A 24,357-nucleotide genomic window follows, 5' to 3' on the forward strand; every position below is an offset into this window, starting at 1 on the left:
ACCTCATGGCTAGCAGCTTTCCTACTCAGTTCCCCCTCCGCTGTCCCTTATGTCCCCATCCCACTAAGATGTGCCTAATCATTGGTGTGGTATTTCCCCCCTACATATGCTGGTCCTTTGGGCTTGTTCACATCTACACGCAGGAGGTCCCGTATTTTGGTGGTCCTCTTAAGATCTGCCAGAGCAGAACTTCCTTTCTGGAATCCTGATAACCCCAACTCATGTCAAACGTTTGTCTTGCCTACTAGCAAAAACAAAAAAAGGGCATCAGGGAAATTCCCAGACAAGCTATTGGAATTTTGATTGAAAAGGGGTTTCTGTAGAATCCAGTTAACACCTTAGAACTATATCTGAATACACAAATTCTACTGCTTTCAAAATCACCCATTAAAGTCAGGGGGCGGGGGGTGTGAATCAAACCAAGTCATCGCTACTCTGTAAATCTTCATGTATCCGTCACCATACTGAACTTACTCTGACCACTCAGCCTTTGTGTGTGCTTTCTAAAATTAACAAAAACAGATACAATACTAAAAAACTAATTATAAAATCTCATTTCTTATCCCTGGGAACAGTTTCCAATAGAGCCCTAACACATACCACAGTGTCGCACAACAAGACAAATTTTCACTTACAACCTCACGCTACATAATCAGCATGCTTCATCACGCTAAACAGATCAGTCAATCCAATTCTATTCAAATAGTCTTCTAATTCAGCATATTGTATTACTACAAAAACATACAGAATAGGACTTCACTAGTTTGAAAATCCAGTGGTGGCTGGCCGTTGTACAAATGTAAAAGAAGGCAGTGTCTTTGATCCAAAGAGCTTGTTTAAAAAAAAAAACACACACAGGGTACAGTGAAGGGGAGCAACAGGCTGGTGAAGCATTCAGGAGGTGATGTTTGGCCCTATTGTGGTTATACTGTGTCTTTCCGTCTTTAACTACTGTCATCTTCTTACAGAGATCAATAAAACCAGTCTTGAGAGAAATCAGCATTGATTGGTCTAGGACCTCTAGCATTGAGATTTATGTTAATCCACCTGCTTTAAATATTCCTTGGCTTACTATTTTCTTTCCCTCCTAAAATCTATTGTTCTCTCCCCCCCCCTGCTTCTTGGGCGAGCAGTATAAATTGGTGGGTTGGAGCCATATACTGTTTGTTTCTTTCCAGACTTCAAAACATTTTTCTAAAGGTGTGGAATTTTCATAAGGACAATAACTTTTTTTGGTGCTCCTCTGAAGTGGGTTTTACCCACCAAAGCATATCATCCTATATATTTTTGGTAGTCTCGAAGGTGCCGCGGGACTACTCGTTTTAGAAGTTAGTTTGATCTGGCTACCCCTCAGACTTTTTTTGGTGAGAATGTTAATGCAGTGTCACTGAAACTCAGTTCCAGCAGGTTTGTTTTGTTTTTGTTTCGGAAGATAGCAGTGAATTAGGTGCTCGTATTGCACTTCAAATAAGAGAACTTTGAAGTGTATTTGAGGTTTTTCTGTCCCTTTGAGACTGCTTTTGAACTGAACTTGCTACTTCTAAATTTGATAATCTAACCTTGACAGCCTTCTCAGTAGAAGGTAATTGTTTACTCTCACTTCTCTGCCAGCCTCCTGTGAGGAGAGAGCTACATTAACACATTTAGTGATGTGTACTGTGTCAACTTCGTGTATGAGATGAGACACTTTTTCACAGCTTTAGGATTTTTCCTTTTTCCCCTCATCGGCTATATTTGTGTATGTGGTGTGCATGTAGACACCCCCCAAAGATGTGACCAAATTATGATTTAAAATGAAGTTTTCTGGAACTCTTTAAGCAGGGGTGGGAAGAGAAGGTCTCTTTTTTTTTTCTCTCTTCTTTTTAAGGAAGAAAGGGGAAAACAGTAAATTGGCAGCTCCTTAAACCATTAACTCCCTGCTACATGCTCTTAGTTTTGCTAGATGATATTTGGTGAATGTTGATCTTTTGTTGTGCCCATTAATTGTGGCATAGATAATAAATTGCTACTCTAGATTGCTTGGCTTTGAAGAACTTGGGTGTAGAGAGAACCATGCTTCTATTGTTTGGTAAAGTATATCCAAAACCATCCGTAGTTAATAAAAGCCTAAATTAGGGGACCCTGCTTTACCATAAGCTCTGATTTAGTGCATCTTCATAGTTTAAGTAGAGAGAACGATTGTCCAAACCACATCTGGATTTGCCAGTTGTCTTATATTTGAAAAAAAAAAAAAAAGTCACAACCATACGCCAACTGTAATGGTGCGAGGTTGGGACCTCACCAAAAAGCAGGAAATCTGTTCATGTTTATAAAGAATTCTGCTGAAGTAATTAAAACCAGGATGTTGGCCCCGGCTGGCACTATCCCTCTTGCTACCGTTTGCTTTCTAGCAACTATATTTTGTAGTGAAAAAGCTGAGTTACCAAATGTGCTCATCCCCAAATTGTTTGACACGTACGTTATGTATAAGTGAGACCTACTCTAACGCAGGGGTTCTTGCCACTCATTTTTGGAGTGTGGCCTTTGCTGTTGGCCACTCTGACAATTTTTTCTAAGTTGCTTAAGCAAGTTCAGGAAAATGTACAGTTGCCGCTATTCTTTGCAGGACTTAAATAAGGTGCTTTGTATGTTTATCTCTTGTTGCTTTTTTGGTCGTTTTTAGATTTGTTAGCTAATAAGTCTGCTGCCGTGAAAAGTGACATTTGTATGTTTAATATCATTTTTCACAGAAACAGATTTGTTATCTAGCTGGGAGACAGTGAAAAGTGATATGAACAAACATTAAAAATATCACTTTTCATAGCAAGCTGTGGGACAAATGAAGCCCTGGATGGGGAGGTGAGTAGGGAGGCTGGGGGATCAGGGGTGACGGGGCAGGCTGCTGGTGGGGCTGGTGTACAGGCTTGGATTTTGGGGCCTGCTGTTGTGTGGTTAGGCCAGAGCCTGAAGCCCTATGGCCAAAGCTGGGAGTGGAGAAGGCCTTGGGGGCAAGGAGCGATAGGGCCAAAGCCTAGGTCTAGCAGGGGCCAAAGGTGATGGGGTGAATTGGTGAATCTGAAGCTGCATGGCCAGAGCCTGCCTTACAAGGGCAGGAGCTGCCCCTAGAATCATAGAACCATAGAGCTGGAAGAGACCTCAGAAGGCAGCAAGTCCAGCCCCCTGCCCAAGGCAGAACCAATCCCAATTAAATCATCCCAGCCAGGGCTTTGTCAAGATGAGACTTAAACACCTCTGGGCATGGAGACTCCACTACTTCCCTAGGTAACCCATTCCAGTGCTTCACCACCCTCCTAGTGAAATAGTTTTTCCTAATATCCAACCTGGACCTCTCCCACCACAACTTGAGACCATTGTTCCTTGTTCTGCCATCTGTCACTACTGAGAACAGACCTTTCTCCAGCCTCTTTGGAACCTCCCTTCAGGAAGCTGAAGGCTGCTCTCAAATCCCCCTTCACTCTTCTCTTCTGCAGACTAAATAGACCCAACTCCCTCAGCCTCTCCTCATAGGTCATATGCTCTAAGCATTTTGGTCACCCTCCTCTGGACTCTCTCCAATACGTCCACATCCTTCCTGTAATTGGGGGTCCAGAACTGGACACACTACTCCAGATGTGGCCTCACCAGAGCTGAATAAAGAGGAATAATCACATCTCTGGATCTACTGGCAGTGCTCCTCTTAATGCAGCCTAATAGGCCATAGCCTTCTTGGCTACAAGGGCACACTGTTGACTCATCTCCAGCTTCTCATCCACTGTCATCCCCAGGGTCCATTTCTGCAGAACTGCTACTTAGCCATTCAGACCCCAGCCTGTAACAGTGCTTGGGATTCTTCCATCCCAAGTGCAGGATTCTGCACTTGTCCTTGTTGAACTGCATCAGATTTCTTGTGGCCCAATCCTTCAATTTGTCTAAGGTGAGCAACTCACACTGGCTGCTGATAGACCGGGGGCGAGGGGTGGAAGGCTGCTGCTTCCTCTCCAGTCACCGCCTAAGAGGCAATGATTTCGAGAAGCCCCTCCCGACAGTATTTCAGTGCTGCTCTAATAGCCCCAAGTGGACCATCGTGATGGCATCACCGGTAGTCAGAAACACTTGGTAGTTAACCTCACACTTCACACAGTCTTCCAGGTGTGTGAACAACTACTAATAGGAGAGGGGGGCATATTGGTGTGCAAAATGCAGCAACAAATGGTCAGGGGTGATTTGCAAAGCCAGCGAAATGTCTCTTGCATTGGAATTGATCTCTGAGGAGGGGTTGGAGGTTTTTCTCTCTGTTCCATTCCTCTTATTCAGGAATGCACTCCTGCGTGATGAGTCAACGCTTTTGTTAGCGTTTTGAGTTTAACATTCGAGGGAATTTCTTCGAAACTGACCCATTAACCTTGTCCAAAGCAGTGCTGGCCCTTTCTGTTGTGACTGCTTTCTGAGCGCTTGCTTATGGAAGCAGGCGTGTGACTGCGTTTGCGAGGACCTGTCTGGCCAAGAGCCCGTCTGGTGCCCTAGAGCAGCTGTGAAAAGGGAAACCCTTGCCCAGTGTCAGGCTGGCACTGTCCTGGCCCTGCTCTACTGAGCGCCAGGTGGGTGCTTGTTGAAAGATTGTTTCACGAGGAGCAATTCATTGTAAGCCTTTTTTGGAGCAGAGACCCTGTACCAGCTTTGTCTGCCTGACTCTCACCCCTTTCTCCTGCTTGCTTCCAAGTGCATTCTTGCCTGGGTGGGCTTTCTGGTCTCTTTTCATTAAGAATAGGGAGGAAATAAGCATGTGCCTTTTTTGTTAAATTTGCTCAGCTTCCCTCAGAAGTGCTAAATGCTTCCAAGCAAAATAGATCATGACACATAAATCCTTATAAAAATCTCATTTACAGATTCATAGCCTTAGTACAGGGAGCAAATCCTGGCATTGTGTAGTAACTATAAACAGCACCTTATGATCTAATTATGATTTGTAGTGTCCCTAGCTATAAGAAGCGATAATCTCTCTCCCTCCTTTGGTGCAGAGGGAGAAGGGGATGAACAGGTAGCAGCTAATGCTAGCGCTGCTGCTGTGATTTATTCAGGAAGCAGAGTAGGCTGAGAGAAACGTGAAGATCTAGTGTTCAACAAAAAGAGAAATTAGTCTCATGGCTGTCTGGCCTCCAGTAGGCAGCATACCAAATGTGGGCAGGAAAACACTTATGAAATACATCTTTAATATTCTGATGTTCGCCGCAGTGTATGTTTGCAGCAGCTGTACTGTGATAGATGGTACCACAACTCCAAGAGCAGCTGCATCTGTTTAGTCAACTGCAGTAAAAGCAAAAACCACAAGAATGGATTATTTTTTGTTTGTAAAACCATTCCTAGGATTTGTTTTTATTTCTCCATAAATCATATATATGGCTCTTCCATCCTGCTCACAATTGATGCTTGGCTTAGTGCCATGTTTTGAAAGGGCAATAGGCTCTCCCTGTTTCTAAGCATCAAAATAAAGTTAAGCTACAGTTCTTACCTTCCATTCTTCACTCACTGGGTGCATGTGGATTTTCTGCATTGCTGTTGGAACCCTTTAGAAAATCATCGCCACGAAACCACACACGTTCCCATGAGACAGAGCGTATGGGCCAAATGTGATGGGAGGGTTTGCAGCATTGAATTCCCCTCGTCAGTTCCTGATGTACTTACCCCAGAGCTGTCTCCCCTTCTGTTGTCATGTTTTCTCCAAAACCATTTGTCTGCAGTAGTAGGATTTGGTCTTATTAAATTAGTTACGTTTTCATGTACATTTTAGCAATTAGCCACTGCAGCATTCAGTCATGCTGACATTTGCATTGTCTTTCAGATGCCAGTCTTACAGCTGAAATGTTTGAGCATGTGAGGCGTCTACCTGGAACTCAGTTCATGTACTTACTGCTCAGAACTAGTCTTTCACTTGACGTACTGAGAGTCCCCGTTCAGGTGAATGGGATTCCTGTGTGTGAAGTGAAGCAAGTGTAGAAGTATCATCTTAGAATGGGATTTGCAGGTTATGGGGTGTGAATTACAGAGTGGGCTAGTGTGCTTGGCTGTAACTTAACAGACCAGCTTCTAGTCGGTTTTCATTGCTACTAAAAGCAATGTTGTGAGCAGGACTGAAACTGACAAGAACCGTGGCCTCACTCTGCAAGAGAGGGGAAAGCAGATTTTTCTTCACCTACCAGCTGGAGGCAGCAAAAGGTAAAGTCCTAGAGCAGAGTCGTGGGATGGAGTAGAGGAAGCTCAGCACTTGACTTTTTCCATGAGTTAGATTGGAATAAAAAAATCAATGGTGGTACTATCCACTTGTTCTACAGATACAACATTAAGCTAACAATAGATCATGCAGGGCCTTCATTATATGGTTGTCCTTCTCCTTTCTTGCATGACTTGATTATGGGTGAAATAGCTGTTACTGGCATTTTTAAATTGTCATGCTTCAGGGCAAAGCTAGTCATCTCAAGGTTAGGAAGGAATTTTCCTGTGAGTAGATTACTCCGTATAGTCCTACTATAAGGTTTCTTGAATGCTTTTTTGAAGCAGTTGGTACTTACCATTATCAGAAGTGGGATATTGGACTAGATAAGAGTCCTAATTTTGCTCCAGTATGGCAGTTTCTTGGCTTATATGGTTGTCATTATGCTTCAGAGTTAACATCTTTGAATTAATTAGCACAGTTTGCTTTCTTCAGACCATTTGCGGATTCAGGCAGACACCACTGCATTGTTTACATTTTGAAGGGCCTTTACAGTTATAAGGATCAGAGGCATACATGTTTTCTAATTGAAACCTTACCTTTCTGAAGATACAGTTTAGCATCGTTCTTTTTTAGCAGCTGGTTGTAGATTCTTGCCTGGGATTGCCTCTAGCAGAGCTCTTGTATCCTACGTCAGTTTTTTCTATCTGCCAAGGCTTGAAAAATCAATGTCTGGAGAGGGTGGTACAAATGAGTGAATAGGTGGAAGTGAGGGCATGAACAGGGATGCAGATGTGAGTGGAAAGAATGAGATTGATGGGATAGATTAGAAATGAAGTGTTCTGAATATGGGAGGGAAAGAATTGAAAGAGGTAATACAAGGTATGATGAGAGGGAAAAATGGACACAGAACAATGTAGAAAATCGCAGATTAGCAAACACATTTTTAATGAAAGCCTGTGTCTATAAGGCGATAGGTAGCATTGAAAACACGTTCATTAAAACCTACTGGCTGATGCGCTTTTCAAAACATCATCTGTTTTCCTAAGGTAGAAAAGCCCTACCAGGGTTACCAGTCTCGAAGGCCCTGTCCGTGCTGCCAGTCACACCAGTCCCGCGACAATGGAAGTGCTAGCTTAGACTAACTGACTATCAAAGCTGTAGTAATCTAAGCTAGTTACTATCTCTCAGCAAATTGGTGACCTACGTGAAATGGATCCGTGTCAGTTGAGTTCCTGCTACGTGCATCACAATTGACAGCTGGCACTTTTTCACGCCAGATGGGCCAAAAAATTAGGTGTATGTGTATTCTAAATTCTCTTACCCTTTCTGAGGTATTTTTGGGAACTAGGCTCAAAGCATATTGCTAGACTAGCAAAAGGAAGTTGGCACTAGTTTTGTCTATGTTGTACCTGTTAAAAAAAATTTCACTCCCCAGCATTTATCTGATGCCATAGTCTTCAAACTGCTCTATTCAATGTAAAATACAAACACAACCTATGTGTTTTCTTATTCCTATTTAGAGATCTCCCTCAAACTTTCCTTTAAGTGTCATGATGGGGTGGAGGCCTTTCAACTAAGGGTGCAAGGGATAGTTTGTTTTCTTTGTCGGCGGTTATAGTCTCCTTGACCTTTTACATCCTACAAAATGTAGTTTTGTGTCTCTGAGCTGTAAATTGCATTAATGGACTCCTGCTCTTGGCATCATGGTTGAAATTGTGGCTGTTAAGAGCTAAAAGGTTAAAATGCTTTTCCATTTTTAAAATTCTGGGTCTCTGAGAACAAAACCACACTAGGCACAGAGCAATGGACAACGTAAAACTTTATATCAAAGTAGCACTATTAATATTTTGAGATGTAAACTGCATAATGCAAGACAGTAAAATCACTTGTATGCTGAGAGGTTTGCTAAGTTTCTGATGCTTTCTGGAGTTTTTTCTCTTCTCTGAGTATTTTAATGAAAAACAACTGAGCCAAGTGTACATTGGGACAGCCCAAAGCAAAGATCCCAATTGCCCTCAGCTATTGCAAAAGGTATTTTTCATTTGTATGTAATAATGTAAAGTAAGATTGTTTGGGGTTTTCTCTTTTTAAAGCTGTATCAGCTGGAGTAGCTACCACAAGAACCTTCTAGCCAGCAGTGACTATGAAGGCACCGTCATCCTGTGGGATGGGTTCACAGGACAGAGGTCAAAGGTCTACCAGGTAAAGTGCAGTCATCAAGCTCTACCATTTTCCTCCTCTCCAGGGCACGGCCTTCAGGTTTGTGTGCATGTTACCGTTTCTGATTAAGGCGCTTCTGGTAGCGCACTCAGGGCGGGTGGTTCTGACTCCAGGAGATGCCGTGCCTGCCTCTACGGTCGGTGAATTGAATTTTACTCAGGTTGAACAGGAGGGAGCCACCATGTGCTTGACTTTCCTCTGTTGAGCAGCAATTCGCCAGCAGTGACCGAATTAGCTTCTTGTCACAATAGTGAGGCAGGTGGCAGCCTCTAAGCAATGATGGAGTTGTGGCTAGTCCAGGGGTTGGGAGCCTTTCAAAGAACCACCCTTTTTCTGTTTTTGTCTCTGCCCAAAATATTTTAAGAGCTGCGTCACACACAGGGCTACTTGTACACAGGCCCAAAGATAGCAGGTACACCGCAGATGACAGACAGATGCTGCCTTAAATAAAATAGAAATGAAATAAACTATATCTATTTCCCTCCTCCTTCCCCCTCCCTCCCCCCCTGTTATTCACTAACAATAGTATTACTCTGCATTTTGTTGTCCCTAAGACATTACGTAGTGACCCTGTTCTATTTAGTGAATTGCTTATTATAGACACATTCAGTTGTTTAAAATTGCTTTGAATCAAGTTAGAATTTATCAACTAATAATAACTGAACATATTAATGTTGTTACTGCTCTCCAGTAATGCAAAGTCTGCTGTTGGGCATCTTTAGAGAGTTGCCCTGGGAAGGGAGCTGGGGCGGGGTGGGGATGAGGGATGCAAACTTTGGGCAGGAGTTTGGGTGCAGAAGGGGGCTTCAGGCTGGGGCAGAGTGTTGGGATGCAGGTGCTGGCTCTGGGAGAGAAGGGCTGGGGCAGGAGTACAGGAGGGGGCTTAGGGTGCTGGCTTTGGGTGGGGGCTCAGGGCTGGGGTTTGGGGTACCAGGAGAGGGCTGTGGGTAGTGTGTGGCCTCCGCTGAGCAGCACTTATCGGGGGTGGCTCCTGGTTGGCAATGCAGTAAGTCTGTCCCCACGCCACTCCCAGAAGGTTCCAACGTGCCCCTGTGGCCATGGGGGCGGGGGGCTTGTGGGTCTGTGTGCTGCTTCCCTTTCCCAGCACCCCCTTTCAGCTCCCATTAGCCACAGTTCCCTGTTCCTGGCCAGGCGGGCTGCTAGGGGGGTGCTTTCCCTCTCCTCTGGTCCCTTCCATGCTGCCGGGGTGCTCTCCTTCCTGGCCCTTCGTTATGAGATGCATTCTAATTGTATTTAGAGAATTCATCCACGTTTCACTCAAAGAGAGCGAAGGCCCCAAGGGAGCAGTAACAAACCAACATACCCTGTCATAAGTAGGGTCCCCTGACATGAGCAAAGAAGCAGTCCTTTAAAAAAAGAAAGTTCTGATTGTAGTGCTGCCCTCTTTCTGGGCTTCTCTTAAATTGCACATGCATCAGTTTGAGAGAGACATTTATTTAAGATCCCTGCTTGTGATAGTGAATGACCATATTAAGAAATTCCATTTTAATTCATAACAGACTGTATGTGTTTTGCTCTATGTCTGTTAACACTGTTCTGTGTTTCAAATAGTTTCCTCTTTCTCAAAACAGGAGCATGAGAAAAGGTGCTGGAGTGTTGACTTTAACTTGATGGACCCCAAGCTATTGGCTTCTGGCTCTGATGATGCAAAAGGTATTTTGATTTTAAATTCTAGTGCCGAAGGCTGAACTTTGTAGGGAATACAGAGTGATTGTCAAGCAAGGATGTTTCAAGTCATGATTCCTTGGTTTACTTGGGATAGTGCAGCTGATTTGCTTAGGGTATTATCAAACAATTGAGGATTCGATGGAAAAGAGCTTTCTCTAGAGTTAGCTGAAAAAGGGAATGAATACCTGTCCTTGGGGGAAAATGTGGGTTTTTAACGCCTGCTTCAGGGGAATCCTAATGGAGTATTTTAGCTTTCTCGCTGCCTGCACTTGTCAGTGGTTGAATTGTGATAAAGCTACAGATCTTGGGCACTCAACCTGCAGCTCCTGGAACAGGAAAGAGACCGGCACCTTGGCTCTGATGCTCATCCGCCTGGAGCTAGTGTGGGGCACACTGCCCTGATGTTCTGCCTTGCACTCTGAAAACTTTTGTCAATTTCACTGGCTGAAAGTGAACATAACACAAGCCTCCCCGTGGGCTGCTGTCATTGTGGTTCCCTCCTATCCCTCCCATCATAGAAAATCAAAATCTTTCAGAACAATTGAAAAGATCTCTTGAAAAATCTTGGTTTTGTTTTTTAAAATAAAATGGGCACGTTTCACTGGAAAAATTATTCAGATGAAAATTTTGGACTGGCTTTAGACTGGCTTGGGATTTTAGGGAAAGTTGTACATCATGGTAGCTAGTACAGTCCAACTGTGTCTTCTAAAACTCTGGTGTAGGCAAGGCAAGTTTTACTTCAGAGGTAGGCCAGACTGGTGGAGTTGAAGATTGTTGGGGCTTTGGTAAAACCCATGTTATGTACAAGAAAGGGAGTGGCTACAAATAAACGGATGGAGACTAGGAATGTCCCCCTCACTTTTATCTACGTCTTTATGGTAAACGACAAAGCATTAAGGTTCGTGCCCGCTAGAAACACCTTATCTCTGTGGGATGTATGACATGTTTTTGGGAAATTCAGTGAACAAAATTGGGTGGTGGGCGGCAAGGCCTGGAGAGAGCAGGAGCCGATGTTGGGAATGAGTTGCTCCTTGTCATCCCTCCTCCCAAGACTCCTGCTGGGCCCTATTTCCTCAGGTTTTTGAAGCTCTCACAAGGCTCACCCTTGTGCCCCACTGTTTGAGCACTGCACATGGGAAGCAATAAAGCGTCTCTAAAGGGGGAATTGATAGAGCTAAATTACGTCCTCTTTCTTAAGAGCAGGGTTTTATTTGCAGCCAGTCTACAATATGGCATGAGTTATCAGGCAGCCATTGCTTTTTGAGTTCCTCTTGCGGCCACTGGGGATCAAGTCTCCCACATGGGCAAACGCCACTTTGGACAGAGCTGCTCATGATTTACTTTGAAATGACAAATTAATTTTTCATAAAACATTAAACCTTGCAAACCTCTGCCCCCTAAATTGCTTTTAAATTCTGTTTCAAAAGGAAGTCATATTAATGTTACTTAAATGTGTTTGACATTCTCGGGGTAATTGGTAATTTCGCTTACAAAATGCAGCCTTTATGATTTCGTATTATGGAGATTTTTTTTTAATGGCTTTTAATAGATTTTTTTTTTCTTTTTGGTGCACGTCTAGACTGTTGCCTTTACAATCAAATGTAGTAAGAAAAAGTCCCTCCATATAAATGATCGACCTTTTCATCATTTTGCTCCCCATTCATGCAGTGCATTTTAAAAAGAGCTTGCCTTTTATTAGCATGGTAAAGAGCTGTCCGCCTGAGCTGACTTTACAAAACAGGGCCTCGCATCACAGCTTAACAATTCTCTTCTGCAGAAACTGTTTTTAAAAAGTGCAGTGTTTACACCTATGAATTATGTATGTATAAAGCCCTGTGTTCTCTATACACATCTTGCATGTCTATTCAAATAGCGGTTCTTTTTTTTAAAGGTGTATAGACTTTTTTTCTGATCAGGCCTGGGTTAGTGTTTCGTTCCTCTCCTCCTCGTGCAGTCTTGTCACTATTTACATATATAACTAGGATATCCAGATGAATGCCAGAACTGGAGACCCATCTAAAAGTACTTTAAATAAGTATAGGCTTTTAAAAAGCTGTAGTAGAGAACTTGGTTTGCCAGGCACCTGTTAGCCAAATGTCAAAACCTGCCACCCAAAGTTCATAGAGACAATCTGGTCGAGGTTAACACCTGGTGGGAAGCCCAGCATTAACATTCCCTTCTTCCTCACAACAACCTACCCCCGATGCTTCAATATGTGAGCGCTGAGCTTTCTATCTGTAATCATTGGCCTTGTCTGTAATGTGGTAAATTTTCCCTTTCCTGGTTTTCTGGTAAAGGATGGGGGTGAGATCTTCCCTCCACCACCAGCTCCTTTCCCAGTGGCTGGGTGTGGCAGCCTTACTGAAACCTCCCTCATCCCTGCAGGATGGTACCCATCTCCCCCTTTTTGGCTGCCTGGGGACTTGGTGCGCTGCCAAACCCTTTGCCACATACACACATGGAGGAGAGTAATCCTGTAATCACTGAGCTGCGCCCTTCTCCGCCAAAGACCAGACATTGCAGAGGAAAGCACAGAGCAGCGGCACCCCGCTGGAACAGAGAGAGTCTGATCTAATTACAGACAGCACACCAGGGCTCTGCGCACCATTCCGTTCTCCTCCTCAATCAAGGATAACCCAGAATGCGTTTCTGGGAGTCCTTCGTATTCTCTTCCATAGGAGAGATTTGGAGCATAGAATCCCTCTCTCCAATTGCCTATTGTATTTAAAAGCAAATGATCAGTGTAGTTGGCGGTATTTGTAGATCTGTCTGCTGCTAGAGAGAGAGCTGAGATGGATACAAACAAACCCAGCAGTCACGTTGGCCCATGTTAGCAGAGCCCTGAGAAGCTGCAGAGCATTCTTTTCTTGGGGTATTTCTATCCAGTCGAAGGCTTTAATTCCAGTTTAACCATGGCTTTTATGAACTATGCTGAGTCGTGGCTGCCTTAGGTAGTTGACCTTGAAATAGTACATAAAAATGTAAAAATACCTACTTTTTTTCTGAAACGTATAGAAAGGAACCTTGTGGGTATCAGATGTGCTATTGCTGCATATTGGGACCCTCTGAACCACAGTAAGCGGGAAAAGTTAGAGGTCCTGAGGCTTGACAGAACATTTTAGAAGATGGTTGTGAATTCATCTGCTGGAAACTCTTGAGGTCTCTGGACCAGTCCCTGGTGGAGATGACCGGATCTTTGTTCTCCCCTAGTGGTTGTGTTTTGAAGAAGATCAGAGAACCGCAATGTTGTCATGGTCTTGCAGTCTCTACCCTGCATACGCTTGAGGTGTTCCTGGCATGTGCAGACACCTACCGCCAAACATCATTACATAAGATTGATGGTATGAATAAGTGGCCATTAAAACCAACAGAAGTTTGGGGGGGGGGTGGAATCCCCGGGGACTAGTATTGATCTTGAATTCTTACTATTGTAAATTCGCTTTTATTGCCCCATTTCAAACAGTGGATGGGAATTTAAATCCAGTTCATCAGAGCAGTTTTCTTCCTCAAATTGAAAAGTAATTGTCAGCCATAAGCTCTGTTCCCTCTTCAATATTTTTGACACTTCTTACCAATAATGTAACTTGCAGCCATTGGAATGGTCATTGATTGAAGCTGCCTGTGACTGACGGTGAAACGTGCTTTTAATAAAAATCATTCCGAAGCAAGTTTGGTAACCTAGTCATAGCCACAGAAGTGGCTTGTAGGGACTGGCAGGAGGCTGTTCTGCTCTTTCAGTAGGCAGCATTGAAAATATGCAAAAAAAGCGGCATTTTGATTAAACAAAGGATAGAAGGGCAGCATACATACATACCTCTCAACATTCAAACCTGCCAGCTTGCGACAGACATTCAAAATGGGCCAAATTTTCTCGGTACTTATGGGATGTTATGCCAAAACTGATACCATGATGATATTTTTGGACTATAAAAACAGTTATAGGGATGTTTCCTCATTGGTTAAGCGCTGGAATAAATTGCCTAGGGAGGCTGTGGGATCTCCAGTAATGGAGATTTTTAAGAGCGGGTTAGATAACACCGTCAGGGCTGGGCTAGGTAATACTTAGCCCTGCTGTGAGTGCAAGGGATTGAATTAGATGACCTCTCCGGGTCCCTTCCAGTCCTGTGATTCTATTCTAACACTCCAGTACGCTTGAAAACTCGGTGGGAGTTTACTTATTTTCATTCTCACTCGGGAGGAGGACTGACGGTCTGTATGTGAACTGCTTTCTCGTCATGTAAACTGGTGAAATTAAAATATCTCAATAGAGAGGATATAGAAATGATGAATAGGTGGCAGTTCGGGGCACACTTAAACATGTTGAGTAGTTGCAGTGAACTCAGTGGGTTAGTTCAGGGTTGTAGAACTGGGTCCATGGAAAGGAAGGTTTGCCCGGTGATTGGGGTGCTGTATTCGAAATTGGAAAATCAGTGTTCCGTTCCCAGCTTTGTCTCAGACGTATTTCACCTTGAACAAGTCTGTTGGGGCTTAATTTTCAAGAATGGCCTTCCCACAGATTTTCCTTGGAGCTGTCGGTGCACATTGCTTCTGAAAATCAGGTTAGTTTCTCATGCCTTGGTTCAAAGTTAGGGGGCAGGTGTGGGTAGGGGAGAAGAAATCGCCACAAGCTGATGGCATTGGGCAGGTTATTGTCAGAGACCTGTATGTTCCGCAGCTATGGCGTCCTGCAACTTGCTGTGGACTCTTACTCTTGCCTACCAATTGTAACAAATCTCACGTTGGTTTTTATGAGCATCGGCGTTGATTAAACAGCCAGATGAGCTCACCAGGCTCATTCTCCTCCTTGGGATCTGAAGATGATTTAAATGAAATCGGCAGAGGTGAAAGGCCAGCGTGCTGAAAACGGAGCCCCTGATTTATTTGGTACAAAATTAAGACCCAAGTATCTATTTGTTATATTGACGTGGTGCCAAAAAGAGAATTCTCCCTATCGAATGCAGCGTCTAACTTGTAGAACTTAAATGCAAGGCTGCCTGATCAGAATTCAAACAAGTGGCTTTATGCGAAGTAAATTTGCAAGGGGCACTGCTATGAGTTCATTTGATTCCTATGCGTACTAATAGAACCCTCTAGCTTTCAATCTGAGGCGCTTTGTCTCCTGGCATTGCGTGTTTTTAAACCACAGAAATCAGAATGACTTGCTTTCCTGTGCCATCAAATCAATAATGCTTAATGTCCTCTGCTGTCGCTGCGACATACACTGCCCTTCTGTTGGCATCTCTTCTTTAACGCAGGAAGCAAAAGCTTCTATTTGCTCGCAAAATTCACTCCTGCCCCCAGACTCCAGATGGGGCACTAGATCATCTAGTGTCCCTTGGAGCCAGAGAAGATTCAGGCCACCCTTGCAAAGCTGTTCATTATTTTTAATGGAGCTGGTTGTTTATAGTGTATACTAGACTTTTGGTAAATAAGAGAATGAGTTATTGTGTGGAAATTGCCTGCAATTTATCTCTCTCTCCATAATTCTTGTATGCAAATGTAGTATGGATCAGCATCAGCGTTTGATGGGTATATGGGCTACTTTGTAATGGCACCAGACATCTGTCAGGTATTCCCACTGTGCTGCTGTTAAAGGATGCATCCGCATGCTCTAAGCATTGCCGTTTCGCTCACATCTGTGAAACAATCCTCCAAAGATGGCCAGAATTAGGGCAGCGCTGCCTCTCCTTCCTGGGGTAAACTTTTTTTTTTAAGAGGAGGAGGAGGGAAGAGTCCACTACCTTCCTGTGGATACACTGTCTCCAAGCTTAGCGGTTCTGTAGGCATCTTCCCAGAGGTTGTGTCCATCTTCCCTATACGCACCCTCTCTCCTCCTCCTCTTCTACCCTACCGGGAAGTGGAAAAACTAATAGAATGGGGCTGGAGCAATATTTTTGTTTGTTTTTCTTGGAGCCAAAGCAGAATTGTGCTTTTTCCTCACCCTTCTCCTGGCCATCCTTCTCCCGTATCTCCTCAAGCCCTCTCTGCCTCCTGCACAAAGAGCCCTCCACACAGAGGAGGAAACTGTGTCTACAGAGGACCTATCACATGCAAATCTGAGTGAGCCCAGGCTGTTCCCATACGCTTCCTGGGGAGAACAGCTTCTCTGCATGGCCACTATCCAATGTGTAGTTCCCTTACTCCCTGCTAGAGCAAAGAGGGAAACGGGGAGGTATAGACTCACTCTTAATCAGTCTCTTTGGGCATGTCTAAACTACGGGGTTTTTTCAAAAGAGGATATGCAAATTCCTGCAGGAATTTGCATATCTTCTTCTGATCTCACTTTCGAAAGAGAAAGTAGTCTGGATGCGGGTGTTTTTTCTTGGGGAGGGGAACCCTTTTTCGAAAATCATGTAAACCTCCTTTTTCAAGGAAGAGCGGGTTTTTTTAAGAGGGTTTTTTCCAGAAAAAACTGCACCCAGACTACTTTCACTTTCAAAAGAGATCAGAAGAAGATATGCAAATTCCCAGGGAATTTGTATATCCTCTTTCGAAAATTCTACGTTGTCTAGACATAGCCTTACTCAGGCAGCTCGTAGGAGAATGCAGCAGCACGCTGCCCCTTTCTCAGGGCTCCTGGTAAAGCAGTGATTAGCCCACAGTTTACAAAGTGTGTCATCTCCCTTACAGTCCAGGGCTAGCCGTGTGGATAGTGTTTCATGTGCCTTGCCTTTGTGGGTTTAAATATGCAACTTAAAATGTGTACATGCAGCTATTAAGGGAAAACACTGAAGGGCCTCGAAGACTCCATTGCTTTGTATTTGTGAGGCTTGCGGAAGCAGGCTTAAAATACAACCCGTGTGTGTGTGCGCGCGCGCCATTCCCCTTGTGGAGTACAAGTTAATCTTTCTTTATATTTATCTACACAATAGCCGTGCACATGGATTGAATTAAAATGTAGGGAAGGTGAAACTCCTGCGCTACTCTTTCTCCCCAGTACCCATCTGTGAAGAATGGAAAACAAATTGTTCTTACTAGTTGTGTTAATAGGTAGATTTCAATGACTGTGCAGAGTGGTTACAACTGAGCATGGAGCGGGAGTTCTTCAGAGCACAGTTGGATGGCAGAGAGTAGGTAGAATATCAGCCTCCTTGCTCTTGGTTGTGAAAGACTGTGGGCTGGTAGCTTTGGGCGTGCCGTGATTACAGTCTGCTGCTAATCACCTGCAGGAGGTTCCAAACACCACAGGGATGTGGGCTTGAATGCTGTGCTGCTGTTTATCGAGTGTAGAGAGAGGGCAAAATATTATTCTCCTTGAGAATGTGCTGAGAATTGATCATCGGCAGCTAAAAGTTGCCTCTTTTGTACCCACTCATTTTTCTTTTTTTTTTTTAACATCTCAAAGATACTCATGAAAATCCCTGTAGGCCAAGTGGGTGGTGCGTGTCTGTGGGACCCTCTTTGTGTACTGACCGTGGCTTTTACATTTTTCAGAAAGCACTTTGATCATCACTTACCCGTTTTTACCACTTTTGTTTCTCCTCAGTGAAGCTGTGGTCTACCAACCTGGATAATTCAGTTGCGAGTATTGAGGCCAAGGCTAATGTGTGTTGCGTCAAATTCAGCCCCTCTTCGAGATACCATCTGGCTTTTGGCTGTGCAGGTAGGTAACAGTGTTTTTCTAGAGGAGGGGTAAGGGAGGAACAGAATCCCTCAAGTTTCAGGCTACACCTGTTTGCATCCAAATAAGAGATTCCTTTGAGGCCAGACTCCTTCAAAGGCTTCTGGGCCAGATTTTCAATTGCTGGTCACCCCCCGCGCGGCTTGGATTTCTGCAAGTGTTCTGAGCCACTGTGACACTGAGGTGGCCAGTTTTTGAAAACCTGCTCAGTAATTTTGATACCTGCGTGGAAGCCGAGATCACATGAAAAATCTGACTTGTAGCGCATTCGTTGAAATCCGAAGTCCGTCGCCCAGGGCCCAACCCTGCAGTAGCTTGCTGCCTCCTCGCTATGTGCACCTTTAAAGTCTTAGCGTGAGTCAGCAGGCGGCACATAGATACTTGGGTGGCGGTTGGCTGATGTGAGGCAGATTCCTAACTCATTTTACTGTTGTGCAGTGGCTTGTCTACACAAGCACGAAGCCACTGAGAAACGAATATGTCCAAGTCTTACATACTTGTTTACTCTTAGCAATTGTGTTGGTCTGTCTTGCCTGGAGAATAGTTGCAGATATGTATTGCTGCATGTGGGGCTCTGTAAATAATACTGGGCTAAGGGCGCAGTTGTGGTTGCATATCCATTGCCCTTGTGAGGCACTGGTGTAATGTATGTTTCCAACATCTGGCGTGGAGTTTTACTCTGTCCTGGTCGCTATCACACACCTGCTTCTACTCCTCTGGATCAAGAGTGGGATCTTGGCTAACTGTGACTTTCTGGGGGCAGCCCTGAGATGGGGATTATGGGGAGGAAATGACATTGATTTAAAATAGCAGACGTTGATGACCACACTAGGTCGTCAATGTGGATTTAGTTTTAGGAGTGTGTGAGCCTAATTTATTTTCATACATGGAAACTGAGTAAAGCAGTGTGCTGTGCCATAACAATATCTCTGCATTTCCTCCTTCCTGTGGGTTTTAAAGCACTCCTAGCAAAAATTTCTGATGTTTTGTGCACTCTGAATTTTTGAAGGTACTTTCTGGTCCAGCATGGCTGGAAGTGCAGTCTTGACAGCCCCCTCTCGGTCCCCCCCGCCCCCTCAGCCCGGAAAACTCCCTGGTTCAAGACCACTCATGTCCTGAGGGTTCCGGACCAGAGAGGTTCAACCTGTATTTGGAAATTTTTAGAAGACTCTGCACTCTGAGAATGAGAGGTTTGACTAAAATGCCGTGGAGCAAAATTGCATTAATAATGGGGAGAAGTGGCAGGAGAGGGGAAGAAATAAGAGGAGATCGATGTGTTTACTTTCTACTTGGTACTCGTAGGGGAGTTGAATCTATAAAACCAAGTTAAAATGGATATCTGGCCACTTAATGCTTTGCTAAAAGAATCTGGAGGTACTGAAATGATCGGAATGACTTGCCCATAGAGGCACTCCTAATGGATCTTGCAGTCACCAACTTGTATGACACTGACTTATCGGCTAGTTAATAGAACGGAATAATTTAAGATATGGAACCCATTTTTAAACTTTACAGTGAAATGAAATTTCTGTGTTAAATGCAGATGCAGTCTGCATACAGTTCATGGTATTGCTGGGTAGGCAAATGGATAGTTATTTTATTTCTCATATTTCCCTTTCATATACCATTTTCAAATAATTTTATAATGCTTACAAACTTCATTTATTTTAGAAGGAAGGAAATAGGGTTGTAAATTTAATAGTTGGAGCTGCTTTTAGGCAATAAAAACTAATAAGGGAATAATAAAAAAGGCTTTCAAGAGAGCAGTATATCCCCCTTTGAAGGAAATGCCAGATCAGAAACATACAATCCCATTTTGCCATCCCCCCATGGGAGCTAGGACTGTCTGTAAAACAAACTCATTGATTGAGAACTGAAGTAATGCGCTACCGTTATGTAAAATGTATCATATTTGTCATCCAACCCCGTATACATTTGTGGCAATTTTTTCCCTATTAGGTAAATTAATATTTCAATTATTTTTTAATGGTATAATTAATTTGTAATAAAATAGCCAATACTTTATGGCATTACACTTGCAGTAGTGTTCTTTGAAAAGGTTATGAATGGAAATCCTACTGCAGCCCTCGCTTTGCCTTACCTTTCCTCTGCTACTTTTTGGTTTGCAGTACTTTACATGGGGGAAAGGGGAATGCTGCGCACTTTAAAGGGCTGAGAGCTCGTGTAACGGCCAATTATCCATGTGCTACACAGCGAGCATAGCAGATGCGGTTGTATCGAAAACCAACAATAGAACACCACTTTCCCCACCTCTAATATCATTAACTCACAGACATTTACCTTCTCTCCCCCCCCCCCCCCCCCCCCCCGCATCCCCCTTCTGTTCTGAAATGTGATTTGTCCTTTTCATATGTTTTCGCTTTTTTAAATTGTATCCTTTGGTATATATGGTTGTGACTATTTTCTTCCACTATTTGATCTGAGGAAGTGGGTCTGGCCCACAAAAGCTCATCATCTAATAAACCATCTTGTTAGTCTTTAAAGTGCTACATAGTCCTGTATTTTGTTTCAGCTACACCAGACTAACACGGCTACATTTCTATCACTATTCTATATTTCTTGGATTTTTGTGCTCTAATTCAATGGTCTTAAGAGCTAATATGTACCTCAAGCAAGGGCTAGGTGCTTGCAATCCCATTTATCCTTAAGATATGGTATGGGGACTTGCATAAAGGAAATGTGCACCCTTGTGCTTTGTGGATATGCTGTTGTATCGATCACCAAATAAAAGGATTGTACTGAAGTACTGAGGTGATTGATTCTGATCAAAGGCCAGGCAGCAAACATTTTGGTACAGTCTCTGTGAATTAGGGCTCTCTGCTCTAGTAGCTTTGGCTACTGTTTTCCTACTGATAAATCGCTGCAGGTCTGACCATTGTAGTTCATATCATACAATTCCTTTTGATGCAGAACAATCCTTTATATTGAACTCCACTCCTGCCTCTGTCTCTTAATTAGTGGCAAGAGGAGAAAATGGCGACGGATGATGTAATGGCCATTTCTAAATGGAGGATCGGTGGTCTGGTAGGCAGAACTGTGCATTGAGAGTCAGAATATTTGGGTTCTGTTTGTGCCTCTGTCACTAGTGCACTTGACTCTTTGGGCAAGTCACTGATGCCCTCAGACTCATTTTACGTAATGGAAATAATTGTCACAGCAAAGGTATATTGAGACTGAGCAGGCGGTTAAGATTTTTGAGATAACGTTGAATGGGGTTGTATAATTATCTGCTATATAATGGAGAGAGTGAGCGAGTCTGAAGAACTCCTCCTAAATGGTAAGAGCTAGGTTACCAAATTTGGCAAGCAGCTTCTTATCCTTACTTAAAGTAAGGTCAGGATTGTGCCAGGACAATAGGATGTGCCTGGAATGCAACTGTTGCTCATAAAATGGAAAAGGAGGGTTCTATTAGCAGGGACAGTAATATTGTATAATGCCCACATGAGGGCAGCAAGGAGCCAGAAATGGGGATCAGGACAGCTATAATCCCATTGAGGCAGCAGGTATGGATGTTAAATTGTGTGTAATTGGCTAATCGAGTAGTCGATGGAATTTCCATTGATTACTCGATTAGTTGATGAGGGGGAAAATTGCGGAGCCATAACAACCCTGGAAGCAAACCCTGCTGCGGCTCTGCCTTTTGAATGTATTAAGAGCTACCAGACTCTTAATACTTTTAAGGCAGCGGCGTAATGAGGGGCCTGGATGCGAGACAGGAAACAGCAGTCCTGGCTTGCTCCCTGTCCCCCCACGCTGCACTCCTGCTTTTTAAATGTATTAAGAACCTGGCTTTAAGCCGGCTCCTCCCAGTACCAGTTCCTGCTCCCCCTCCCCTTGCTGCCTCTCTGTGATAGAGGCAGTAAGGCGAGAGGGTGGAGGGAGAAAGCAGTGACTACTTGAGTACCTGTGCTTATCGGGTACTTAGTCGACTAGTTGCTTACATCCCCAGCAGCAGGGAGCAGGGGTGGAGAATGGAATAGCTATCTACCATAGATTTCAGAGACTACCCCAGCCTTCTCTCACCATAGCAGCTTGGGACCAGGTGAGAAGAACCTGTCTGCAGCCGCTGCAGCAGGCATAGCCATGGGAGGGTGCATGTCCCCTGGCAGGGGAACATACAGAAAGACAAACTCTCTCAAATATATAATAGACAGCTAGACCTTTCTCCACCCCTGCTGCCTCAGTGGGAGTATAGCTGTCCTGGCCCTATTTCTTGTCCTGGTACAACCAAACCTTGATCTTGCTTTAAGTTAGGAGAAGAGGAAGCTGCCTGCCAAATTTGGTGGCTCTAGCTCATACCATTTAAGAGGAGTTCTTCAGTGAACACACAGATGCACTCAGACAAACTCTCAAATATATCGTAGATTTACATACGTGCATGTCTGCTGCCATATGAAGAATTGAACTAAGCTCACACTAGGTGCCCTGGAGAGTGAGTGGTCCCATAGCTGCCACGTTATTCCCTCTAGGAGTCAACTCATGGGGACATAGTGGTTGATGTGATTTTTTTTTTTGTTTGTTTTTGTTATTGAACAGTTGACTCTGTTTGAAAAGCCTTGTCAAAATGAGCTTTTGGTGATCAAGATAAAATAGAACAAACTATAGGTCTGAGAGGACTAGTCTGTGTGGTGTAGGACTTGAGTTCCTATTTTTGAGAGAGAGAGTTGTATAAAACACAGCCTCCCCATGGAGGAGGGAGGAGGAAACTGTTTAACTGCAACCTGACAGGATCTGCCCCCGGGGAAAGGGTATTTAAAGAGGGAAAGATCCCAGATGTCTGATTTTAATAAATATTCTATTTGCATGCTTCCTGAGTTGAAACATTCTGCAGTATAAGCTGTAACCACTGCTGAATACAAAAAGCAGGTAATTTTGTGGGCTCTTCCTCGCTTTTTAAACAAGATAGTGTTTTTATCCTGAAATTAATGATATAAATCATGACCAAAGTTATTGTTCTGCCCCAGCTGCAACACACGGATGCCTTCTGCCCATATATTTTCCAGTAGCACAGCTTAGAAAAACAAGTTGATTTAAAATGTATGCAATTTGCAACTAGATTATTGTTCAGCTTGTCCGGTTCCAGTGAGGCTAGGCTGTCTGTGTTAACCTCAGCAAGCTAAATAGAGCTGATAGCATTATATTATTCTCCCCATGCTGTCATGCTGTTAACAGCTTCCATTCACCCTTTATTTCCCATATGCAATATAGAGATAAAGCCATCGGAATTCCCTGATTCCTGCCTCTTGACCCTAGAAGGTCGCCTGTTGGCACTTATGTATTTGTTTTACCCTTGTGCCTAGAAGCCTTGGCCAGGAACCGCAGCCCAGTTGTGCTGGGTGCTTTAACACAGAGCAGAGTCCTTTGGGGTTAGGGTTAGATAACAGATGGACACAGGTGAATGAGATTATTGGTCAGTATGATTGGTAGAGGTCTCAGGCTAGCGGTAAATTTTAGAGGCTTCTAGACATCAGCACAGACAGGTCTCTCCCCTTTTTGTTCCATCCATTTGTAGTTTCTTGCCCTTCCTCTTCCACGCCATTCCTCACACTTCGAGACACTGGACTTGAACACTTAGCCAGAAACGCCTTTCAAGGAGAGTACCTTCTACCCTAGACCCACAGATAGGGTTCTACACAGCACGTACAACACAGGTTTCTTAGCAGTGAGGTCCAATGCAGACTCCTGTGCCTACAAAAAACATTAAACCCTTCTGCATGTTCTCAGCCTCTTTCTCTGCACTCTCCTCCCTTTTTGCTTATTCTGAGTATACAGCAGGGCCCTACAAAAACCCCACCACCCCGCTTGCACCTTAAACCGCTGTGCTGTGCTCTCTTTCATTGAAATATATAGTGAAATGGCACGGAATGGGATGTGTATTTAATTCTTTATGCCAGGTTTTTAGGGAACTGAAAAGAGGGAAAAACCAAATCACTGTGTTTCCCTAGTAACTGCGTATTGGGGATTGTGGCTTCTGCCTCTCACCTAAAGAGAACCACTTTTAAAGTTTAACTTTCCCAAACCCAGTCAGTGTTACAAGCTGTGTGGTTACTCTGAAAATGGAAATATTTGAAAAGCTTTCAAAACATTTTGATTTTCTGAACTTGAGCAACTTTGTCTTGTCAGATGTTTATTTGCTGTTTCATGTTTAGGTTGTCAGGATGCTGTCATGCTGAACATAATATGATTAGCTGGGATTCCAAGAGTACTTTAGTGACTGAGGGTCAGGATAGAAGGGCCTTTCTCATTTTGGAAGGCCTCTGCAGGGAAGAGAATACATTCAACAGTTTTCCATATCTCAGAAATTCGTAAGCTTCAGAGGCATAGCAGAGTTAGTCTAACTGGAAAAAATTAAACAATCAATAGTCTAGCAGCATCATAAAGACTAACAAAACATGTAGATGGTATCATGAGCTTTCGTGGGCACAACCCACTTCAGGTGAAGGGAGTATTAAAGGTCCAGTTGCAAAATAAATAGGAGATGGAGGGGGGAAAAGGGGAGAGAAAGTTAGTGTGTTCATGTTACATGGAGCCGATAGAGAAGGTGCAAATTGTTCTCAAGTACCCATGGTTTGGTTTTTTAAAGTCATTAGGATGTGGAAGGTAGTGTGCTAGGTCC

General features: G+C 43.7%; 1 protein-coding gene across 2 annotated transcripts in view; it reads left to right on the forward strand.

Moving 5' to 3' along the window:
* Window positions 1-24,357, forward strand: part of COP1 (COP1 E3 ubiquitin ligase) — a 145,925-nt gene that overhangs the window by 65,296 nt on the left and 56,272 nt on the right. For both annotated transcript variants that reach the window (XM_075936898.1, XM_075936899.1), the window contains exons 13-15: window positions 8,284-8,392; window positions 10,003-10,084; window positions 17,586-17,702. In XM_075936898.1, coding sequence (XP_075793013.1) covers window positions 8,284-8,392; window positions 10,003-10,084; window positions 17,586-17,702 — 308 coding nt within the window. The remainder of the gene's footprint in view (window positions 1-8,283; window positions 8,393-10,002; window positions 10,085-17,585; window positions 17,703-24,357) is intronic.

The sequence above is a fragment of the Pelodiscus sinensis genome, chromosome 9 (genome assembly GCF_049634645.1).
Source record: "Pelodiscus sinensis isolate JC-2024 chromosome 9, ASM4963464v1, whole genome shotgun sequence".
Lineage (NCBI taxonomy): Eukaryota > Metazoa > Chordata > Testudines > Trionychidae > Pelodiscus > Pelodiscus sinensis.